The sequence below is a fragment of the Hypanus sabinus genome, chromosome 4 (assembly GCF_030144855.1).
Source record: "Hypanus sabinus isolate sHypSab1 chromosome 4, sHypSab1.hap1, whole genome shotgun sequence".
Classification (NCBI taxonomy): domain Eukaryota; kingdom Metazoa; phylum Chordata; class Chondrichthyes; order Myliobatiformes; family Dasyatidae; genus Hypanus; species Hypanus sabinus.
The window spans coordinates 10,243,294-10,264,095 of NC_082709.1; the positions used below are offsets into that span (position 1 = coordinate 10,243,294).

A 20,802-nucleotide genomic window follows, 5' to 3' on the forward strand; every position below is an offset into this window, starting at 1 on the left:
CCACTGTCAATGCCCTTTTCAGTTAACTTCAACAGCATTAGAAATTGTACCTATAAATATTAATGTCCAATTTGTTGTACATTTTGCTTTATAATTGTTAATTTTGCAAAATAGTTTTTATGCTTCCCCCAGAGGTAACTTGTTGGAATGAGCAGTTCAAATGTGGGGTTAACAGGGAACATCGTTTTCTTCTCCCTGATATGTGATGCTGATAATGACTGGGGACATGAGTGATGAAGATCAAATACATAATCTGTGGTCGATGTTAACAACAAAATTATTTCAGTCTATTAATCTACAAACTATTAATACATTTTTTTCATAGTTCTTTCTCGATGAGAGATCCATAATATGTCAAATTTGATTAAATAAAAAACCCTCTGGATGCTCAAAATCTCCAATCAATTGAAATTTTCCTGCTAAACGGTTTTATTATTTTGCATTTTTATATCAGATATTCAGCACTTTCCATTTTTTGATTTTCATTTCATTTTTGTGAATTTAAGCTTTTAAGCATAGAGTCATGGAATCATAGCACAGAAGTGGGCCTTTCAACACATCACGCAGTATTGCAGTCAGAAAGACTGAAAAATCGGTGGCAATGTTGCAGCTTTGTTTGGCACGGCTCTTCACTGAGAATGGCCCTGTTGCAGATCTGTCGGTGGTTTGCATGCTCCCTGGAGGCAACAGTAATATTGAGGTGCAATTTTGTAGAAAACTAACTTTAAGGAGAGTTTTAAAAAAAAGTTTCCCCCAGTTAATGAAATCGAAGATTAACTGAAGTCATGTTTAGTAATCAGGCCTGCTCCCTGCATTTCTCTTGGAAGAGCTGTAGAGTCCACCGTGCCTGTAGACACACAGAATCCACACTGCAGTTTCGGGCTTCCTGTGAGAGATGGCAGGCAGAAGACTCTGTACTTGCCACAGACTGACAGCTTCTTTCTTGAAGATGTTTACATTAATGGCATCATCTAAGTCTCCTGGGTACTTTCCTTTTCCCAATTATGGTTAATTAAATTCCATATTTGTGACTGAATTTACATTACTGAGTTTGAGATATTTAGTGAGGATACAGTGTGCTCCTGAGGCCTGGCATATGGCCTTCAATTTGTCAGAAGTCATGGTAATACTGGACCTAAATTCTGCTGAGGGATATAGATGAGAGTACTCATGGCAAAAATACTGTCACAGCTGATGACGCCATCAAAGTATTTGCTTCAGTAGGTGTTCCCTGCCTTTTCATCTTCCACCTTCCTCCTTGCTTGTCAGTGGGGTGGGACCTTGGGTTTTGGGTACAGAAGTCCTTTAATGAATAACACACACATGTCATGGTTGTCAGTGAGTTCCTGGACAACTGCATTCTTTAGTTCTTATCACAGATTTCCGTCCGGAATTCTGCATTCAACTAGTGGTAGAGCTTTCTTGAGGGTTAGGTAGTATTTCCTACTCAGGAAAGGCTCGTGTTTGTGGTTAATTAGTTATTTAATCTTTGTATCATTAATCCAAAAGAAATGCGCTGTGCAACATATAATGTAGGGCCTCTCTATAGGGGAAATAATCGGCTGTACATTTTAAAACAAATTCTGAGAGGATGCCCTCAGTCATCAGATTTCTGAAAGGACAATGAACCAACACATGAACACTACCTCACTATTTTTCATTTCCTTATTTAATTTAATTTTTGATATCTATTTCTTATTGCACTGTATAGCTTTTTGTTGCCATGTTACTGCTGCCACAGAGCAACATATTTCACAGCATATAGTATGGGTGGTGGGGTGGAGATACTGTATGTCTCTACCAAAAGAGACATAAGGCACTCCTTCCCTCCGCTAGCCTGCTGGTTATCTTTGTGCAAAGCGTAGCACCTGCTAAGGCCGACTCCAATCAGGGTGAGGTGAAGTCTTAGGAGCAGGTGGTGGATGGTCATATGAGCTGCTATTGCACATCACAAGCCCTGGTTATGTGACCACTGATGCCAGGCAGACAATCTCAGAAGAGTATTGAAAATGGCTGGGATCACTCTCTCTCTCTCACTTCAAATTTTCCTGCTTCAAATTATCCACCATTGTCCCTGTATCAGGAAAGACCAAGGTAACATGCCTGAACAACTGGCATCCTGTTGCACTCACCTCAATAATATGCAAATGCTTTGAGAGGCTGGTCAAGGATTACACCTGCAGCTTGCTACCACCCAAACTAGACCCCCTACAATTTGCCGACTGACACAACCAATCGACAGATGACAAAATAGTCACTGCTCTACATACCGTCCTTACACGTCTGGAGAAGAAAGATGTTTGTGTGAGAATGCTGTTCTTGGACTACAGTTCAGCATACAACACCATAATTCCATCCAGGCTTGACAAGAAGCTCAGAGACCTCGGCCTCGTCCCTGCCTTGTGCAGCTGGATCCTGGACTTCCTGTCAGATCGCCAGCAGGTAGTAAGAGTGGGCTCCCTCACCTCTGCCCCTCTGACTCTCAATACAGCAGCCCCTCAGGGCTGCGTACTGAGTCCCCTCCTTTACTCCCTGTATACCCACGACTATATCGCCACCCACAGCTCCAATCCGCTAATTAAATTTACCGATGACACCACATTGATTGGCTTAATCTCAAACATTAACGAGGTGGCCAACAGGAAAGTCATCTCTCTGACACTGGTGTCAAGCAAACAACCTCTCCCTCAATGTTGCAAAAACAAAGGAGCTGGTTGTGGACTACAGGAGGAATGGAGACAGGCTAACCCCTATTGATGCCAATGGATCTGGGGTTGAGAGTAAACAGCTTCAAGTTCCTCGGCATCCACATCACCGAGGACCTCACGTGGTCTGTACACACCAGCTCAGATTCAGATTCAGATTATTGTCATTTAAAAACCACAAATGCAATGCAGTTAAAAAATGAGACAACGTTCCTCCAGAATGATATCACAAAAACACATGACAAAACAGACTACACCAGAAAATCCGCATAATGTTTGGCAATCTCCAGTCCAGAGTCCGGAGAGGCTGCTGCATATTAATATCGTGCTACCATCTTAGCATGTTCCCCGGAAAGGAGCTCCAATTCCACCAGACAAACGATCAAAAACTAAAGCTACAAGACCTGCACAAAACCACATATTTACAACATATAGTTACAACAAAGCAAACTGTAGTGTAATTGATAAAAAAAAACAGACCATGGGCACAGTAAAAATAATCCAAAGATGTTAAAAGACTATAATTTCGAAAGAAACCACCACACAGATTCCACAAGTCCTCAGGGTCCCGATTTGACTCGTCATCTCACGCCGGCGGCAGAAGGGAATACACCAGCTATGGACTTCCACAGCGTCACCCGACTCAGCCTCGCAGACACAGCACACAATGAAAGCTCTATCAAACCCAGCCTCGCAGACGCAGCACACGCTGAAAGCGACCTGACCGCAGTGGACTTCGAAGCCGTTGAACCACTGAGCCTCTGACCATCCCCTCCGGCACAGCTTCTCCGAGCATCATCCTCTGCCGAGCGTATTAAGATGGCCCCGCCAACGGCCATCGTCACTGCAACCCCGAGGACTGGGGGCCTGTTCTTCCTAGCAGAGACCCGGACCTCACAGCAGCAGTAGCAACAAAGAAGGTCTTCTTGGAGATTTTCAGATGTTCCTCCGTGCTCCCACGTCCGTTTTTCATCCGATTATGATTGCACACGGCACCCCGCTTCACAAATAACAGATAATCAGCTCTGGAGTGGCCGCTGCAAGCTGTGTCGCACCGCCATCTTGGATTCCCTCCAACTATCTTGGATTCCCCCAAATCTGTGGGGTGAAAAAGGCACAACGGCACCTCTTTCACTTCAGATGGTTGAGAAAGTTTAGTATGGGATCCCAGATCCTGAGAACTTTCTGCGGGGGCACAATTGAGAGCATCCTGACTCACTGTATCACTGCCTGGTGTGGGAACTGAACCTCCCTTAATTGCAGGACTCTGCAGAGAGTGGTGCAGACGACCCAGCACATCAGTAGAGGTGACATTTACAATGACAGTTGTGTAAAGAGGGCCCGTAGGATCAATGGGGACCCAAGTCATCCCAACCATAATCTATTTCAGCTGCTCCCATCCAAGAAGCAGTACCACAGCATAAAAGCCAAGACCAACAGGCTCCGGGACAGCTTCTTCCATCAGGCCATCAGACTGATGAATTCACACTGACTTGAGTGTGCAATATATCATACTGACTGTTTTTATTATAAATTATTATGATTACACATTGCACATTTAGATATAGATGTAACATAAAGATTTTTTACTCCTCATGTATGTGAAGGATGTAATTCACTTCAATTCACCTGTCTTGTAAAGGCACTGCCCAGAAAAAGGCAATGGCAAACCATTTATGTAGAAAAAATTTGCCAAACACAATCATGATCTGAGACCATGATTGCCCACATCATATGACATGGTATATCATGATAATGATGACAATCTTCTCAGGCCTCTGTTGGTCTGGGTGGACCATGATGTTGTGTCCCAGCTGCCTAGATAAGTAATCAACATTGAACTCAACTTAGGGATTCCAGATCAGGATTTTTCCCTCGGGGTTTATTCCTGGATCCTTCCCCATGAGTGGGTGTAGACACAAGGCAGCAGAGATTTCAGAGTTTCCCTTCTCCTAGATGAGCTGTCAGCCATGGCCCCTTCTGCCCAAAGCGGCTGGTTTTATGGTGCCAGTAATCCACCTATGCCTCTTCCATCCAGTAGAAATGGTTTCATTGGTCTTCGTAGCTGAGCCACACGCAAAGGCCAGGTCGTCAGAGGCTATTTGAGGTACGCAGTTTTGGAGAATGTAAAAGGTGGTGGGAACTTATCCTCACTATTCACCCCCAGCTATGACAACCTTAAGCAATTTGATGATAATGACAGAATGCCAGTGACATTAAACCTGATTCTGACTCTGAATCTGGTGCAAACTCTCGCCCTCTGCTGGTGCTCTAACAGATTGTGCATTGTGAAGTGTACCGTTGAGGGAATGTGCCACGGCTGCCTCCGAGGGCTGATGTGTGGACAGGGGTGGATGGTGCAGCAGCTCAGTTCTGAGATGTAGGCCATTTCTAGGAATCAACAACAGATCTTTCCTGAGCTGCACAACTGGCTGTATCCCAGCAACTTCGCTATGGTAACCAGCTCATCTGCTAGCATTTCAGCTCTTACGCCGAGTCTCTGCTCAGGGTTTCAGTGGCTTCTTCAGCATCATGATCATTATGCGCCCTGTTGTATACACTAGCTGCACCCATGGTTTCACGTGACCCTGATCGGGGGGCGGGAGGCGGGAGGTGCTAAGCCAGTGCTACACCTTGTTCAATAGTGACCTGCAGGTTAGTGCACTGTTACTTGGGATCAGTAGGGGCTGCCATGTCCACAGTTTACATAAACAATGAGACTGGAAAACTTGCAGCCTTGTTACCTACAGTACTGTGCAAAAGTCTCAGACACAGTACATATATATAGCTAGAGTGCCTAAGACTTTTGAAAAGTACTGTACTTGTCAGCATGGAGCAGAGAACAAGTTTGTAGATCTGTGGCAGGGAAGGATGCTGGGAATGGCAGGGGTGGAGCGCAGTGGGAGGGGTGTAGGACAGGTAACACAAGGAAGTCTGGGGGGAGGGGTGATGGGAGGTGATGCCGGTGCAGACACATCCAGCCTTGAGACACCAGGCAAGGTAATTTTATTCCAAATAATTAATTTATTGATCATTACAGAATGTCTTTCTGGTGCTTCCTGCTCCCTCTCTCTCCCTTCCCCCTACCCACTCCTACTCCATAACAGAGACTCACATCAGAATCAGGTTTATCATCACTCACATTTGTCATGAAATTTGTTTTTTTTTGGCAGCAGTACTGCAGTGCAGCACATATAATTACGACAGCACTAGCAAAAATCTTAGGTACACTAGCTATATATATCTGTGCCTGAGAATTTTGCACAGTACTATATTCATGATTGTTGCAAAGGAATCACACCTTAATCCATTTATTACACATTCTTAATTCCGTTGCTGGAGTCCAAAAAGCTTGCGATGCGACATTAAAATTAATCATACAGTGAACCAACATTTAGCAGTCATTAATTACAGCATGTTTTGTTTCAGCAAGCCATAATTGTTCCGAAGTGGAATTCATGTGTGTGAACAGCCATCCTCCAGAGAGAAGGTGCATCCCTTGGGTATGGGTCTGTAATGGAGTGTCTGATTGTTCCGATGATTTGGATGAAGAGCAGAATTGCACAGCACAATCCTGCCCTGGGACAAAATTTGCATGTACCAATGGATTGTGTGTGAGGGCCTCATACAGGTTTGTTGCTTTCAAAGAACTTTTCGAATGGCGAGGGTGGAACCTTTTGAATGTTCAAAGGCCTCGATAGACTAGATGTGGAGAGCATGTTTCCTGTGATGAGGGACCATAAGGTCAGATGGCACAGCCTCAGGATAGTGGGAAGTCCTTTTAGAACAGAGATAAGGAGGAATTTCTTTAGCCAGAGTGATGAATCTGTGGAATTCGTTGCCACAGGTGGCTGTGGAGGCCAAGTCATTGGGTATATTTAAGGCAGAGGCTGATGGGATTTTTGTTTGGTCAAGGCAAGAAGGGATACTGGGAGGATCAACTTTGATGAAATGGCAGAGCAGGCCCGATGGGCTAATTGGCCTAATTGTGCTCCTGTATCTTATGGTCTTGCACGTGAATATGCCTGCACATGTAAGGTGTGTGTGTGTGTGTGTGTGTTTTAATTGAGATTACGCATTAATTAGAATATAATCTGGTTAAATATTTTCACATAAACCAAAGGCTATGGTAATTAGGAAGCATGCATTGCTGTGATTATAATATGCTTGATTATGCAGTAAATGTAACAAAAATTTCAACAACTGAGATGCTGTATCTTTGAAACATACATATATAATTGCTGAGCAGAATTAGGAAAAACAAAAGTTTTTCAAAGAGGTGGTTGTAATGACATGAAAACTTTGGTTTCTATTTTTTTCAAAATTGATAATTCGAGGCATAAAGGATATTCAAATCAAATAGTTAACTGGATTTTATTCTGTGTGTCACTTCTTTTCAATTTATATTTTTGCAACAGGTGGATTAAAGGTAGGGCTTGCCTTTAAAAGAATGTTTTGTAGATTCTGTTGGAGTGATTTGTGGTAATACATGGATTTCCTAATCCTACTTCCTCTGAAGTTTTAATCTGATTAAAAGAATCTTGTGTGCCAACAGAAAAGATTAGTACAAGGATTAGGAGGATAAAGTTAAGCTTCGTATTCTCTTTCTTTTTCCGGTCACTTTTGTTTTAAATTCATAATTATTCCATGGTTTCATTATACCAACTCTATCTGCCAGGTATGCAGTGCATGTGACACGTTCACCTTTTCAATAAAGCAGGTAACAAGTTGGTACTCAATACAACAGCTGTCAATATTTTGAACTCCTGAAAAAAAGATTTTGGTTTCTAGACATTAACATTCTTACTTCCAGCCTTTCTTAGTTAGCTCATTTGTCGAAAGGTCTATCAGATTGGAAAAAGATACAAGTACATGTGCCGAGTAAGTGTATTTCATAACCAAGTAAAAGTTTTAGGATGAAACTTAGGAGCAGGCACTTTGGCCCCCTTGACTCAGTGAGTAAGGTCATACCGATATGATTCTGGACTCAAGGTCCACTGTTTCCCATAACTGCTGGGACACTTCTTAATCAAGAGTCTGTTTATCTTAGCTTTGAATATATTCAATCATTAGCTTCCAGATTTCTGCTCAAAAATCAAAAGAAACATAACATAGTGAGAGAAAAAAGTTACTCCTGAACCCCATCTAAAAGGGATGATGTTTGTTTATTTATTGATTGAGATACAGCGTGGAATAGGTCCTTTGATACTCAGCAACCCCTGATTTAACGCTAGTCTAATTACAGCACAATTGACAATGACCAATTAACATACCGACCAGTGTGCCTTTGGTCTGTGGGAGGACATGGCTGCAGGAGAATGTACAAACTTGTTATGGACAGCAGTGGGAATTGAACCCGGGTGGCTGGTACTGTAAAGCGTTGTGCTAACCACTACGTTACTGTGCCACCCACTTCTGAGACTATGTCCCCTACTTCTAGATACTCCAAGAAGCAGAACCATTTTGTTAGCATTTACATTTCAGAATTAAGTGTCTGAAGAATATCATCCCTCATTGTGATATCAGAAAGTATAAGATCAATTTTCTCAAATTTTTATCACATCAATCCCTTCTTCCCAGGAATCAGGATATGAAGTCTACTCTGAATTGTCTCCAGTGCAAGTATATTCCTTTCATAAAACTGATGGTGTACCTCAAGAAAGGTCACATCAAACCCTTGTATGGTGTAGCTATTCCATCCAAGTTTATACTCCATCCTCCTTGCAATGAGAGCCCAGTTCCCCTCTTGGCAATAAGAGCTAAATTTCATACTTGTTCAGGCTGTGTGCTGATTTTCTACAGTCAAAGTTAAATAATACAGGTGGTGTTTGATATATGCTTATTTAGAAGCTGAGTTTCAAGCCGTTATTGAACTTGGTGGAGGACAAGTCTTGCATATGATGAAAGTCCTCTGTCCCCACAATGCAACGTCACTTTTGACAATAAAGCCGAGATAGCCTGATCCATGAGCTACCTAAGTACAGAAAGAACATTCTGGATGGCCTTGAGAATCTCAAGATCATGTGTTGGGAGTGCACAGAAGCCCAGCATAAATGATGAAAGAAAACCCAACCTATCCACCCAGTCACTCCAAGTACCTCCTGCCCCAGCTGTGGTAAAATCTGAAGTTCAACAATTCCATAGAACATAGAACCATAGAACATTACAACACAAAAACAGGCCTTTTGGCCCTTCTTGGCAATGCCGAACCATTTTTCTGCCTCGTCCCACTGACCTGCACCTGGATCACATCCCTCCAGCCATATACCTGTCCAAGTTTTTCTAAAATGTTAAAAGTGAGCCCGCATTTACCACTTCATCTGGCAGCTCATTCCACACTCCCACCACTCTCTGTGAAGAAGCCCCCCCCCCATGTTCCCTTTAAACTTTTCCCCCTTCACCCTTAACCCATGTCCTCTGGTTTTTTTTTCTCCCCTGGCCTCAGTGGAAAAAGCCTGCTTGCATTCACTCTATCTATACCCATCATAATTTTATATACCTCTATCAAATCTCCCCTCATTCTCCTACACTCCAGGGAATAAAGACCTAACCTATTGAACCTTTCTCTGTAACTCAATTTCTCAAGTCCCAGCAACATCCTTGTAAACCTTCTCTGCACTCTTTCAACCTTATTAATATCCTTCCTGTAATTTGGTGACCAAAACTGCACATAATGCTCCAAATTCGGCTCACCAATGCCTTACCATAACTTTTCACCTCACCATAACTTTCCAACTCTTATACTCAATACTTTGCTTTATAAAGGCCAATATACCAAAAGCTCTCTTTACGACCCTATCTACCTGTGATGCTACTTTTAGGGAATTTTGTATCTGTATTCCCAGATCCCTCTATCCTACTGCACTCCTCAGTACCCTACCATTTACCTTGTATATTCTATCTTGGTTTGTCCTTCCAAAGTGCAATACCTCACACTTGTCTGCGTTAAACTCCATCTGCCATTTGTCAGCCCATTTTTCCAGCTGCTCCAAATCCGTCTGCAAGCTTTGAAAACCTTCCTCACTGTCCACTACACCTCCAATCTTTGTATCATCAGCAAGTTTGCTGATCCAATTTACCACATTCTCATCCAGATCATTGATATAGATGACAATTAACAATGGACCCAGCACTGATCCCTGTGGCACACCACTAGTCACAGGCCTCCACTCAGAGAAACAATCCTCCACTACCACTCTCCGACTTCTCCCATTGTGCCAATGTCTAATCCAATTTACTACCTCTCCATGTATACCTAGCGACTGAATCTTAACTAACCTCCCATGCAGGACCTTGTCAAAGGCCTTACCGAAGTCTATGTAGACATCATCCACTGCCTTCCCTTCATCCGCTTTCCTGGTAACCTCCTCGAAAAACTCTAATAGATTTGTCAAACATGACCTACCATGCACAAAGGCATGTTGACTTTCCCTAATAAGTCCCTGTCTATCCAAATACTTGTAGCTCCTATCTCTTAGTATTCCTTCCAATAATTTACCTACTACCAATGTCAGACTTACTGGCCTATAATTTCCAGGATTACTTTTAGAGCCTTTTTCCTCATCAGTCACTTTGGAACCAACAGAAATGAAGTGGTAGTAAATTATATTTAGTTCTAAGGGAGCCCCTAAAAACAGCTTCCTGTATTTCACTTACAAGGCCACCCAGGTACCTCTAAACGGGAGTATTCTGTGGCCTTCCCAATTTCTTTTGTTCACGGAGACATAGAACCAAAGAAATCTACAGCACATTACAGGCCCTTCAGACCATAATGTTGTGCCAGCCATCTACTCTAGAAACTGCCTAGAATTTCCCTACTGCATAGCACTTTATTTTATACCAATCCTCGTAGAGGGATCAGAAGTGGAGAGAGAAAGCAGTTTCAAGTTCAAGGATGTCCAAGATCTCTGAGGATTTAACCTGGTCCCAACACATTGATGTAGTCATAAAGAAGGCAAGACAGTGGATATATTTTATTAGGTGTTTGAAGCGATTTGGCATGTCAACAAATACACTCAAAAGCTTCTATACTTGTACCATGGAAAGCGTTCTGACAGGCTGCATCACTGTCTGGTATGGAGGGGCTACTGCACAGGACCAAAAGAAGTTACAGAAGGTTGTAAATCTAGTCAGCTCCATCCTGGGCACTAGCCTACAAAGTTCCCAGGACATCTTTAGGGAGCTGCGTCTCAGAAAGGCAGCATTCATTATTAAAGAGCTCCAGCACCTAGGACTTTTCTCACTGTTACCATCAGATAGGAGATAGAGAATCCTGAAGGCACACACTCAGTGTGATTCAGGAACAGCTTCTTCCCCTCTGCTATCCGATTCCTGAAGGGACTTAAACTTTGGACACTTTTATTAATATACAGTATTTCTGTTTTTGCACATTTTTAATTATCTATTCAATATATGTAATTGATTTACAAAAGTTTGTACTTGTTTATTTATTATTATGTTTTATTTTAATTATTTTTTTCTCTCTCTGCTAGATTATGTATTGCATTGAACTTCCGCAAAGTTAACAAATTTCATGTCACTTGCCAATGACAATAAATCTGATTCTGATTTTTCTAAGCTCCATGTACCTATCTAAGAGTCTCTTAAATGACCCTATTGTATCTGCCTCTACCACCTTTGCTGGCAATGCATTCCATGCACCCATCACTCCGTAAAAAAAAAACCTTCCCTCTGTCATTCCCCTTGTACCTACTTCCAAGAACCTTAATGGCCCCCTCGTGTTAGCCGTTTCAGCCTCTGACTATCCACACAATCAATGCCGCTCATCACATTATATACCTCTATCAGGTCACCTCTCAACCTCTGCTGCTCCAAGGAAAAAAAGCCAAGTTCACTCAACCTGTTCTCATAAGGCATGCTCTCCAATCCAGGCAACATCCTTGTAAATCTCCTCTGCATTCTCTCTATGGTATCCACATCCTCTCTGTAGTGAGGTGACCAGAACTGAACACAATACTCCAAGTAAGGTCTAACTAATTTATTGATCTGTAACATTACCTCATTGCTCTTGAACTCAATCCCATGGTTGTTGAAGGCCAAGGCACCATACGCCTTCTTAATAACACAGTCAACCTGTGCAGCAGCTTTGAATGCCCTATATACACGAACCCCAAGATCTCGCTGATCTTCCACACTGCCAAGAGTCTTACCATTAATATTATATTCTGTCTTTAAATTTGACCTACTGACACTTATTTTGATTGAACCATCTTGAACTTCTCAGCCCAGTTCTGCATTCTATCAATGTCCCGCTGTAACCTCTGACAGTCCTCTAGACAATTCACAACACCCCAACCTTTGTGTCATCAGCACCCTTCTGCTTCCTCATCCAGGTCATTTATCACAAAGGGGAGGGGTCCCTGTACTGATCCCTGCAGAACACCACTGGTCACCATTCTCCATGCAGAATACAAACCATCTACAACCACCCTTTGCCTTCTGTGGTCAAGCGAATTCTGGACAACAAAGCAAAGTCTCCTTGGATCCCATGCCTTCTTACTTTCTGAATGAGTCTTGCATGGGGAACCTTATCAAATGCCTTACTGAAATCCATATACACTACATCCGCTGCTCTACCATCATCAATGTGTTTTGTTACATCCTCAAGTAATTTAATCAGGCTTGTAAGGCATGACCTACCCTTGACAAAGCCATGCTGACTATCCCTAATCATATTATGTCTCTCCAAATACTCATAAATCCTGCCTCTCAGGATCTTTTCCATCAACTTGCCCACCACTGAAGTAAGACTTACTGGTCTTTAATTTCTTGGGTTATCTCTACTCCCTTTCTTGAACAAGGGAACAACATCTGCAACCTTTCAATCCTTTGGTACTTATTCCACCCCTATTGATGATGCAAAGATCATCGCCAGAGGCTCAGCAATTTCCTCCCTCGCTTCTCTCAGTAGGCTGGGGTATATCTTGTCCAGTCCCGCCCTGGAGTATACCTCGTAGCAATCTACTAAAATAGATCACTTTAAATTTTCTTACAGTATTAAACTTTCCCGCACTCACTTAACTGATGAAATCAGTTTCATCCCAGTTTGGCAAAAGAATAAACCAGGGAAGGTAGTGCACCCATGGCTGACAAGGGAAATTAGGGATAGTATCAAGTCCAAAGAAGAAACATATAAATTAGCAAAAAAAAAGCGACACACCTGAGGACTGGGAGAAATTCAGAGACCAGCAGAGGAGGACAAAGGGCTTAATTAATAAAGGAGAAAAAGATTATGAGAGAAAGCCGGCAGGGAACTTAAAAACTGATTGTAAAAGCTTTTATAGATATGTGAAAAGAAAAAGATTGGTCAAGACAAATGTAGGTCCTTTACAGTCAGAAACAGGTGAATTGATTATAGGGAACAAAGACATGGCAGAACAATCGAATAACTACTTTGGTTCTGTCTTCACTAAGGAGGACATAAATAATCTTCCAGAAATAGTAAGGGACCAAGGGTCTAGTGAGATGGAGGAACTGAGGGAAATACATGTTAGTAGGGAAGTGGTGTTAGGTAAATTGAAGGGATTAAAGGCAGATAAATCCCCAGGGCCAGATGGTCTGCATCCCAGAGTGCTTAACGAAGTAGCCCAAGAAATAGTGGATGCATTAGTGATAATTTTTCAGAACTCCTTAGATTCTGGATTAGTTCCTGAGGATTGGAGGTTGGCTAATGTAACCTCACTTTTTAAAAAAGGAGGGAGAGAGAAACCGGGGAATTATAGACTGGTTAGTCTGACATCGGTGGTGGGGAAAATGCTAGAGTTGGTTATCAAAGATGAGATAACAGCACATTTGGAAAGAGGTGAAATCATCGGACCAAGTCAGCATGGATTTGTGAAAGGAAAATCATGTCTGACGAATCTTATAGAATTTTTTGAAGATGTAACTAGTAGAGTGGATAGGGGAGAGCCAGTGGATGTGGTATATTTAGATTTTCAAAAGGCTTTTGACAAGGTCCCACACAGGAGATTAGTGTGCAAACTTAAAGCACATGGTATTGGGGGTATGGTATTGATGTGGATAGAGAATTGGTTGGCAGACAGGAAGCAAAGAGTGGGAGTAAACGGGACCTTTTCAGAATGGCAGGCAGTGACTAGTGGGGTACCGCAAGGCTTAGTGCTGGGACCCCAGTTGTTTACAATATATATTAATGATTTAGATGAGGGAATTAAATGCAGCATCTCCAAGTTTGCGGCTGACACAAAGCTGGGCGGCGGTGTTAGCTGTGAGGAGGATGCTAAGAGGATGCAGGGTGACTTGGATAGGTTAGGTGAGTTAGCAAATTCATGGCAGATGCAATTTAATGTGGATAAATGTGAGGTTATCCACTTTGGTTGCAAGAACAGGAAAACATATTATTATGTGAATGGTGGCCGATTAGGAAAAGGGGAGGTGCAACGAGACCTGGATGTCATTGTACACCAGTCATTGAAGGTGGGTATGCAGGTACAGCAGGCAGTGAAAAAGGCAAATGGTATGTTGGCATTCATAGCAAAAGGATTTGAGTACAGGAGCAGGGAGGTTCTACTGCAGTTGTACAAGGCCTTAGTGAGACCGCACCTAGAATATTGTGTGCAGTTTTGGTCCCCTAATCTGAGGAAAGACATTCTTGCCATAGAGGGAGTACAGAGAAGATTCACCAGATTGATTCCTGGGATAGCAGGACTTTCATATGAAGAAAGACTGGATCGACTAGGCTTATACTCACTGGAATTTAGAACATTGAGGGATGATCTTATTGAAAAGTATAAAATTCTAAAGGGATTAGACAGGCTAGATGCAGGAAGATTGTTTCTGACGTTGGGGAAGTCCAGAACGAGAGGTCACAGTTTAAGGATAAAGAGGAAGCCTTTTAGGACCGAGATGAGGAAAAACTTCTTCACACAGAGAGTGGTGAATCTGTGGAATTCTCTGCTACAGGAAACAGTTGAGGCCGGTTCATTGGCTATATTTAAGAGGAAGTTAGATATGGCCCTTGTGGCTAAAGGAATCGGGGGTATGGAGAGAAAGCAGGTACAGGGTTCTGAGTTGGATTATCAGCCATGATCATACTGAATGGCGGTTCAGGCTCGAAGGGCTGAATGGCCTACTCCTGCACCTATTTTCTATGTTTCTATGAATATTCCCTACAGACTCTTGTGTCCCAGTAACTTGTTCTTGTACCTTTCTTTGTAGCATTTGCAAACTTGGCTACAACAGCTTCAGTTTCTCAAAAAGTTATGTGTAGTGGATGTCACTGTAGCATAGCGATTAGCGTGGCGCTATTGCAGCTCAGAGTGTTCAAAGTGTTCGGAGTTCATTTCTGGCACTGCCTGTACCTCCTCCCCGTTGAATGTGTGGCTTTTCTCTGGGTGCTTCGGTTTCCTCCTACAGTCCAAAGCCATACCAAGTAGGTCAGTTGGTCATAAATTGTCCTGTGATTAGGTTTAGAGTTAAAAACATAGAAAACCTACAGCACAATACAGGCCCTTCGGCCCACAAAGTTGTGCCGAACATGTCCCTACCTTAGAAATTACTAGGGTTACCCATAGCCCTCTAGTTTTCTAAGCTCCATGTACCTGTCCAGGAGTCTCTAAAAAGACCCTATTGTATCCGCCTCCACCACCATCGCTGGAAGCCATTCCATGCACTCACTACTCTGAGCAAAAAACTTACCTCTGACATCTCCTCTATACCTACTCCCCAGCACCTTAAACCGGTGTCCCCTTGTGGCAACCATTTCAGCCCTGTGAAAAGGCCTCTGACTATCCACACGATCAATGCCTCTCATCATCTTATACAGGTAGTCTCCGGGTTACGTACGAGTTCTGTTCCTGAGTCCGTCTTTAAGTCGGATTTGTACGCAAGTCAGAACAAGTACATCCGCTATTATTTAGCGTCAGTTAGTCAAATGTCTGTCTTAGTATATAGTATATATTTTATCTTTCTATGCATATAAAACACTTAAGAAATGTATGTATTTCAATAATTAAACCACTGTGTTGCTTAGTAATAATTGTAGCTTTCATCGGGGTGGGGCCTTTCACATGCTCCGTTATCCTCACTTTATCCTTTAAAATTGTTCCGAACGTTGACCGACTGTAGCCTAACGCTTTTCCAATGACTGATGATGTTTCACCTCTTTCCAAACGCTTTATTATTTCCACTTTATTTTCAATCATGATCACTTCCTGTCATCGGAACAGAAACAGTGCGGGTGGCGGGTCCCAAGCTCCTCCGGATCCTAAGGACCACTGCACTGAATTCCGTGGGTCCTAAAGTCCACCACATTGAGACAGGCTGAATGGGACAAGTAGGGGCTGTGCTGGGTTTGAGTATTTGATCCTCCTCAATATTCTGCGTGGGAGTTTAAACTGGAGGTGGCAGTGGTTTTCTCAATGAGGTCGAGTTGCGAGCTCGACATCAACCTGCTGCACTCAAAAGCAGTCTGTCACTGGATCAAACTCAGGAACCTCCGTTCTCGAGCCCAGAGCTGATCTCACTGCACCACCAGCTGACAGGAAAAAGGGGGCGAGGTGCGGTCAGGGTGAATCTTGCTAAGAAAAATTTAAGCCAAATACAAAGTTACACACTCAACACAGTGTCAATGGCAACGACTTAAAATGGCGGACAGCATCATGATCCGACTTAAAATGGCATACAGCATTCTCTTTCCTCAGTTCATAAGTACGAGTTGTTCGTAAGTTGGATGTCCGTAACTCGGGGACTACCTGTACACCTCTATCAGTTCACCTCTCATCCTCCGTCACTCCAAGGAGAAAAAGCCAAGTTCACTCAACCTATTCTCTTAAGGCATGCTCCGCAATCCAGGCAACATCCTTGTAAATCTCCTCTGCACCCTTTCCGTGACTTTCACATCCTTCCTGTAGTGAGGCGACCAGAACTAAGCACAGTACTCCAAGTGGGGTCTGACCAGTATCCTATATAGCTGCAATCTCTTGGCTCCTAAATTCAATTCCACGATTGATGAAGGCCAATACACCATATGCCTTCTTAACCACAGAGTCAACTTGCTCAGCTGCTTTGAGTGTCCTATGGACTTGAGCCCAAGATCCCTCATATCCTCCACACTGCCAAGAGTCTTACCATTAATACTATATTCTGCCATATTTGACTTGAAAAAATGAACCACTTCACACTTATCTGGGTTGAACTCCATTTGCCACTTCTCAACCCAGTTTTGCATCCTATCAATGTCCCGCTGTAACCTCTGACAGCCCTGCACTATCCACAACACCCCAACCTTTGTGTCATCTGCAAACTTACTAACCCATCTCTCCACTTCCTCATTCAGGTCATTTATAAAAATCATGAAGAGTCAGGGTCCCAGAACAGATCCCTGAGGCACAACACTGGTCACCGACCTCCATGCAGAATATAACCCTCTCCTGTCCCCATTGGTGATGCAAAGATCATCGCCAGAGGCTCAGCAATTTCCTCCCTCGCCTCCCACAATTGCCTGGGGTACATCTCATTGGTCCCGGCGACTTATCCAACTTGATGCTTTCCAAAAGCTCCAGCACATCCTCCTTCTTAAAATCTACATGCTCAAGTTGTTCAGTCTGTTGCAAGTCGTCACTACAATTACCAAGATCCTTCTCTATAGTGAATACCGAAGTATTCATTAAGTACCTCTGCTGCTTCCTCCAGTTCCATACACACTTCCCCACTGTCACACTTGATAGGTCCTATTCTTTCACACCTTATCCTCTTGCTCTTCACATATTTGTAGAATGTCTTGGGGTTTTCCTTAATCCTGCCCACCAAGGCCTTCTCATGGCCCCTTCTGACTCTCCTAGTTTCCTTCTTAAGCTCCTTCCTGTTAGTCTTATAATCTTCTAGATATCTAACATTACCTAGCTCTCCGAACCTTTTGTAAGCTTTTCTTCTTGACTAGATTTATTACAGCTTTTGTATACCACGGTTTCTATACCCTACCATAACTTCCCTGCCTCATTGGAACGTACCTATGCAGAACTCCACACAAATATCCCCTGAACATTTGCCACATTTCTTCCATACTTTTCCCTGAGAACATCTGTTTAGAATTTAAGCTTCTAATTTCTTGCCTGATAGCCGCATAATTCCCCTTACATCAATTAAACGCTCTTCTAATTTGTCTGTTCCTATCTCTCTCCAATGCTATTGTAAAGGAGATAGAATTATGATCACTAACTCCAAATTGATCTCCAACTGAGAGATCTGACACCTGACCAGGTTCATTTCCCAATACCAAATCAAGAACAGCCTCTCCTCTTGTAGGCTTATCTACATACTGTGTCAAGAAACCTTCCTGAACACACCTAACAAACTCCACCCCATCTAAAGCCCTTATTCTAGGGAGATGCCAGTTGATATTTGGGAAATTAAAATCTCCCATCACGACAACTCTGTTATTATTACACCTTTCCAGGATCTGTTTCCCTATCTGCTCCTCAATATTCCTGTTACTATTGGGCGGCCTATAAAAAACACTCAGTAAAGTCATTGACCCCCTCCTGTTCTTAACCTCCACCCACAGAGACTCCGTAGACAATCCCTGCGTGGTGTGTCACCTTTTCTGCAGCTGTGACACTATTTCTGATCAACAGTGCCATGTCCCCTCCTCTTTTGCCTCCCTCCCTGTCCTTTCTGAAACATCTAAAACCCGGCACTTGACTATACACTTCCCTACACTGTATTCCATCTGCAACTTCTTTGCCCATTCTCCTAATATGTCTAAATCCTCTTTCTGGCTGGCTGCTGGCGACTAGTGGTGTTCCACAGGGGTCTGTGCTGGGACTGATTCTTTTTATATTATACAGTATAGTTGGATGATCGAGTTGATGGCTTTGTTGCAAAGTTTGTAGACAATATTAAGATAGGTGGAAGGGCAGGTAGATTTGAAGAAGTAGAGAGACTACAGAAGGATTTAGACAGATAAGGAGAATGGGCAAAGAAGTGGCAGATGGAATTATGTCGTGAAGTGTATGGTCATACTCCTCGACTTTTTTTCTCCAGTCCTGCCGAAGGATTTTGGCCTGAAATGTCAACTGTGCTTTTTTCCATAGATGCTGCCTGGCCTGCTGAGTTTCTCCAGCAGTTTGTGTGTGTTACTCGTATTTTCAGCATCTGCAGATTTTCTCTTGTTTGTCAATGAAGAGCATTCTTCTGCATCTGTTGTATGCGTCTTCACTTTCAGATGTTCTAGGGCTGAGTGAAGAGCCAATGAAATGGCATCTGCTGTTGACCTGTTGGGGCAGGAGGCAAATTGGAGTGGATCCAAGTTGCTCCTCAGGCAGGAGTTAATACGCTTCTTGACCAACCTTTCAAAGCACTTCATCAGGTTGGGTACAAGTGCTACTGTATGATGGACATTGAGGCAGGTTACCACATTATTCTGAGGCATTGGTATAATCAAAGCTTGCTTGGAGCAGGTGGGTACTTAGACTGTCAAATTGAAAGGTTAACGATATTGGTGAACACTCTAGCCAGTTGATCAGCACAGGTCTTTAGTACTCGGCCAGGTATCCCGTCTGGGCTGGATCGTTTTCATGGGTTCCCCATCCTGAAGGATGCTCTCACATCAGCCTCAGAAATTAAAATCACAGGGACCTCAGGGCTGTGGGAGTTTTTGAAAGTCCCTCGATGTTTTGATGGTCAAAACGAGCATAAAAACCATTGAGCTCATCTGGAAGCAAAACCTTGTTGTCACATATGTCGCTTGGTTTTACTTTGAGGGAGCTGATAGACTTCAAGCCCTGCCACAGATGACGGGCATCCTCCTGTGATTCAAGTTTGGCTCAGAATTTCTACTTCGTATGTGATGTGGTTTCCAAGATCATATGGGACCTCTTGTACTTTTCTTGGTCACCAGATCTGAACATAACTGATCTATCCCTCAGCAGGTTGCGGATCTCTTGGTTCATCCAGGGTTCGGTTTGGCGAAGCCTCTGGAAGATATTGTGAGGCCACACTTGTCCAATTGTGTCATAATATAGTCCACGACAACCCTGGTGAATTAATTCAGATCCTCTGATGAGTCCTTGAACATGGCACAATCCACCGATTCAAAGCAATCCTGAATCTGTTCCCCTACCTCCTTGTTGCCGTTACCTCTAGTGCCTTGCTCTTTAGCCTCTGCCTAAGTGCATGTAGGAGGACAACCAGATGATCAGATTTTCTTTACACTTCCAATACTTTTTTAGTTGAGATTCATTTCTCTACTCTTCTAACAATTTTAATATCCATTAGATGATTAGATACGCAGAATTAAGCAATACATTTGAGACTGAACATTACTAATGTATTTAACTTCATTTGACTCATTTCAATTGAGAATGTCTGTCGTACTGCAACTAAGTTAAATATTACAGAAGATAATCATACAAGAGTAATATACAAATGCACACGTTTAATAATGCAGGCTATATTTTAACAAAAATAATCTGGTAGCTTTGATTATTGAGGGACATGGATAATAATTTCACAGTTCCTTGTTGATGTGACCACAGGTGTGACCGTAGGAATGACTGTGGTGATGCAAGTGATGAACGAGGATGTACATACCCGCCTTGCTCTCAGCACCAGTTTACCTGCCAAAATGGCCACTGCATTTCAAAGTTATTGGTCTGTGATGGTAATAATAATTGTGGCGATATGTCTGATGAAGTCGAGCAACTGTGTCTGACCTCTGAGCCAACATGCGCTCCACAACATTACAAATGTAACAATGGACGTTGTATTGAAAGAGACGAGCTGTGCAACGGGAGGAATGATTGTTTAGACAATAGTGATGAGGGAACATGCGGTACGTATATCGGATTTAAGAGTTTTTGCATTCTGAATATGTAACTGACTCATTCCAGAATTGTTCAGTGGTCATAACTAACTGTACTATAAGTTTGATGGGATCTTCAAAATACAAACAGCTTTCATATTTTAACAAGCAATCTTAAGATGATTGAGTCAATTATAAGTTCTATTTTTTTTGTGTGGATAAGTTTACATATTGGCTTTTGCTGGTTTCCAGTGCATGACAATATAGAAGTTGCTGTTTAAAACCCTCTCAGAGGAATTGCATGTATTCGATTAAAAT

General features: G+C 42.7%; 1 protein-coding gene across 2 annotated transcripts in view; it reads left to right on the forward strand.

The window, feature by feature from the left end:
* lrp2a (low density lipoprotein receptor-related protein 2a) overlaps positions 1–20,802 on the forward strand; it is a 393,751-nt gene that overhangs the window by 227,154 nt on the left and 145,795 nt on the right. For both annotated transcript variants that reach the window (XM_059966386.1, XM_059966387.1), the window contains exons 45-46: positions 6,135–6,336; positions 20,219–20,514. In XM_059966386.1, the coding sequence (XP_059822369.1) occupies positions 6,135–6,336; positions 20,219–20,514 (498 nt within the window). The remainder of the gene's footprint in view (positions 1–6,134; positions 6,337–20,218; positions 20,515–20,802) is intronic.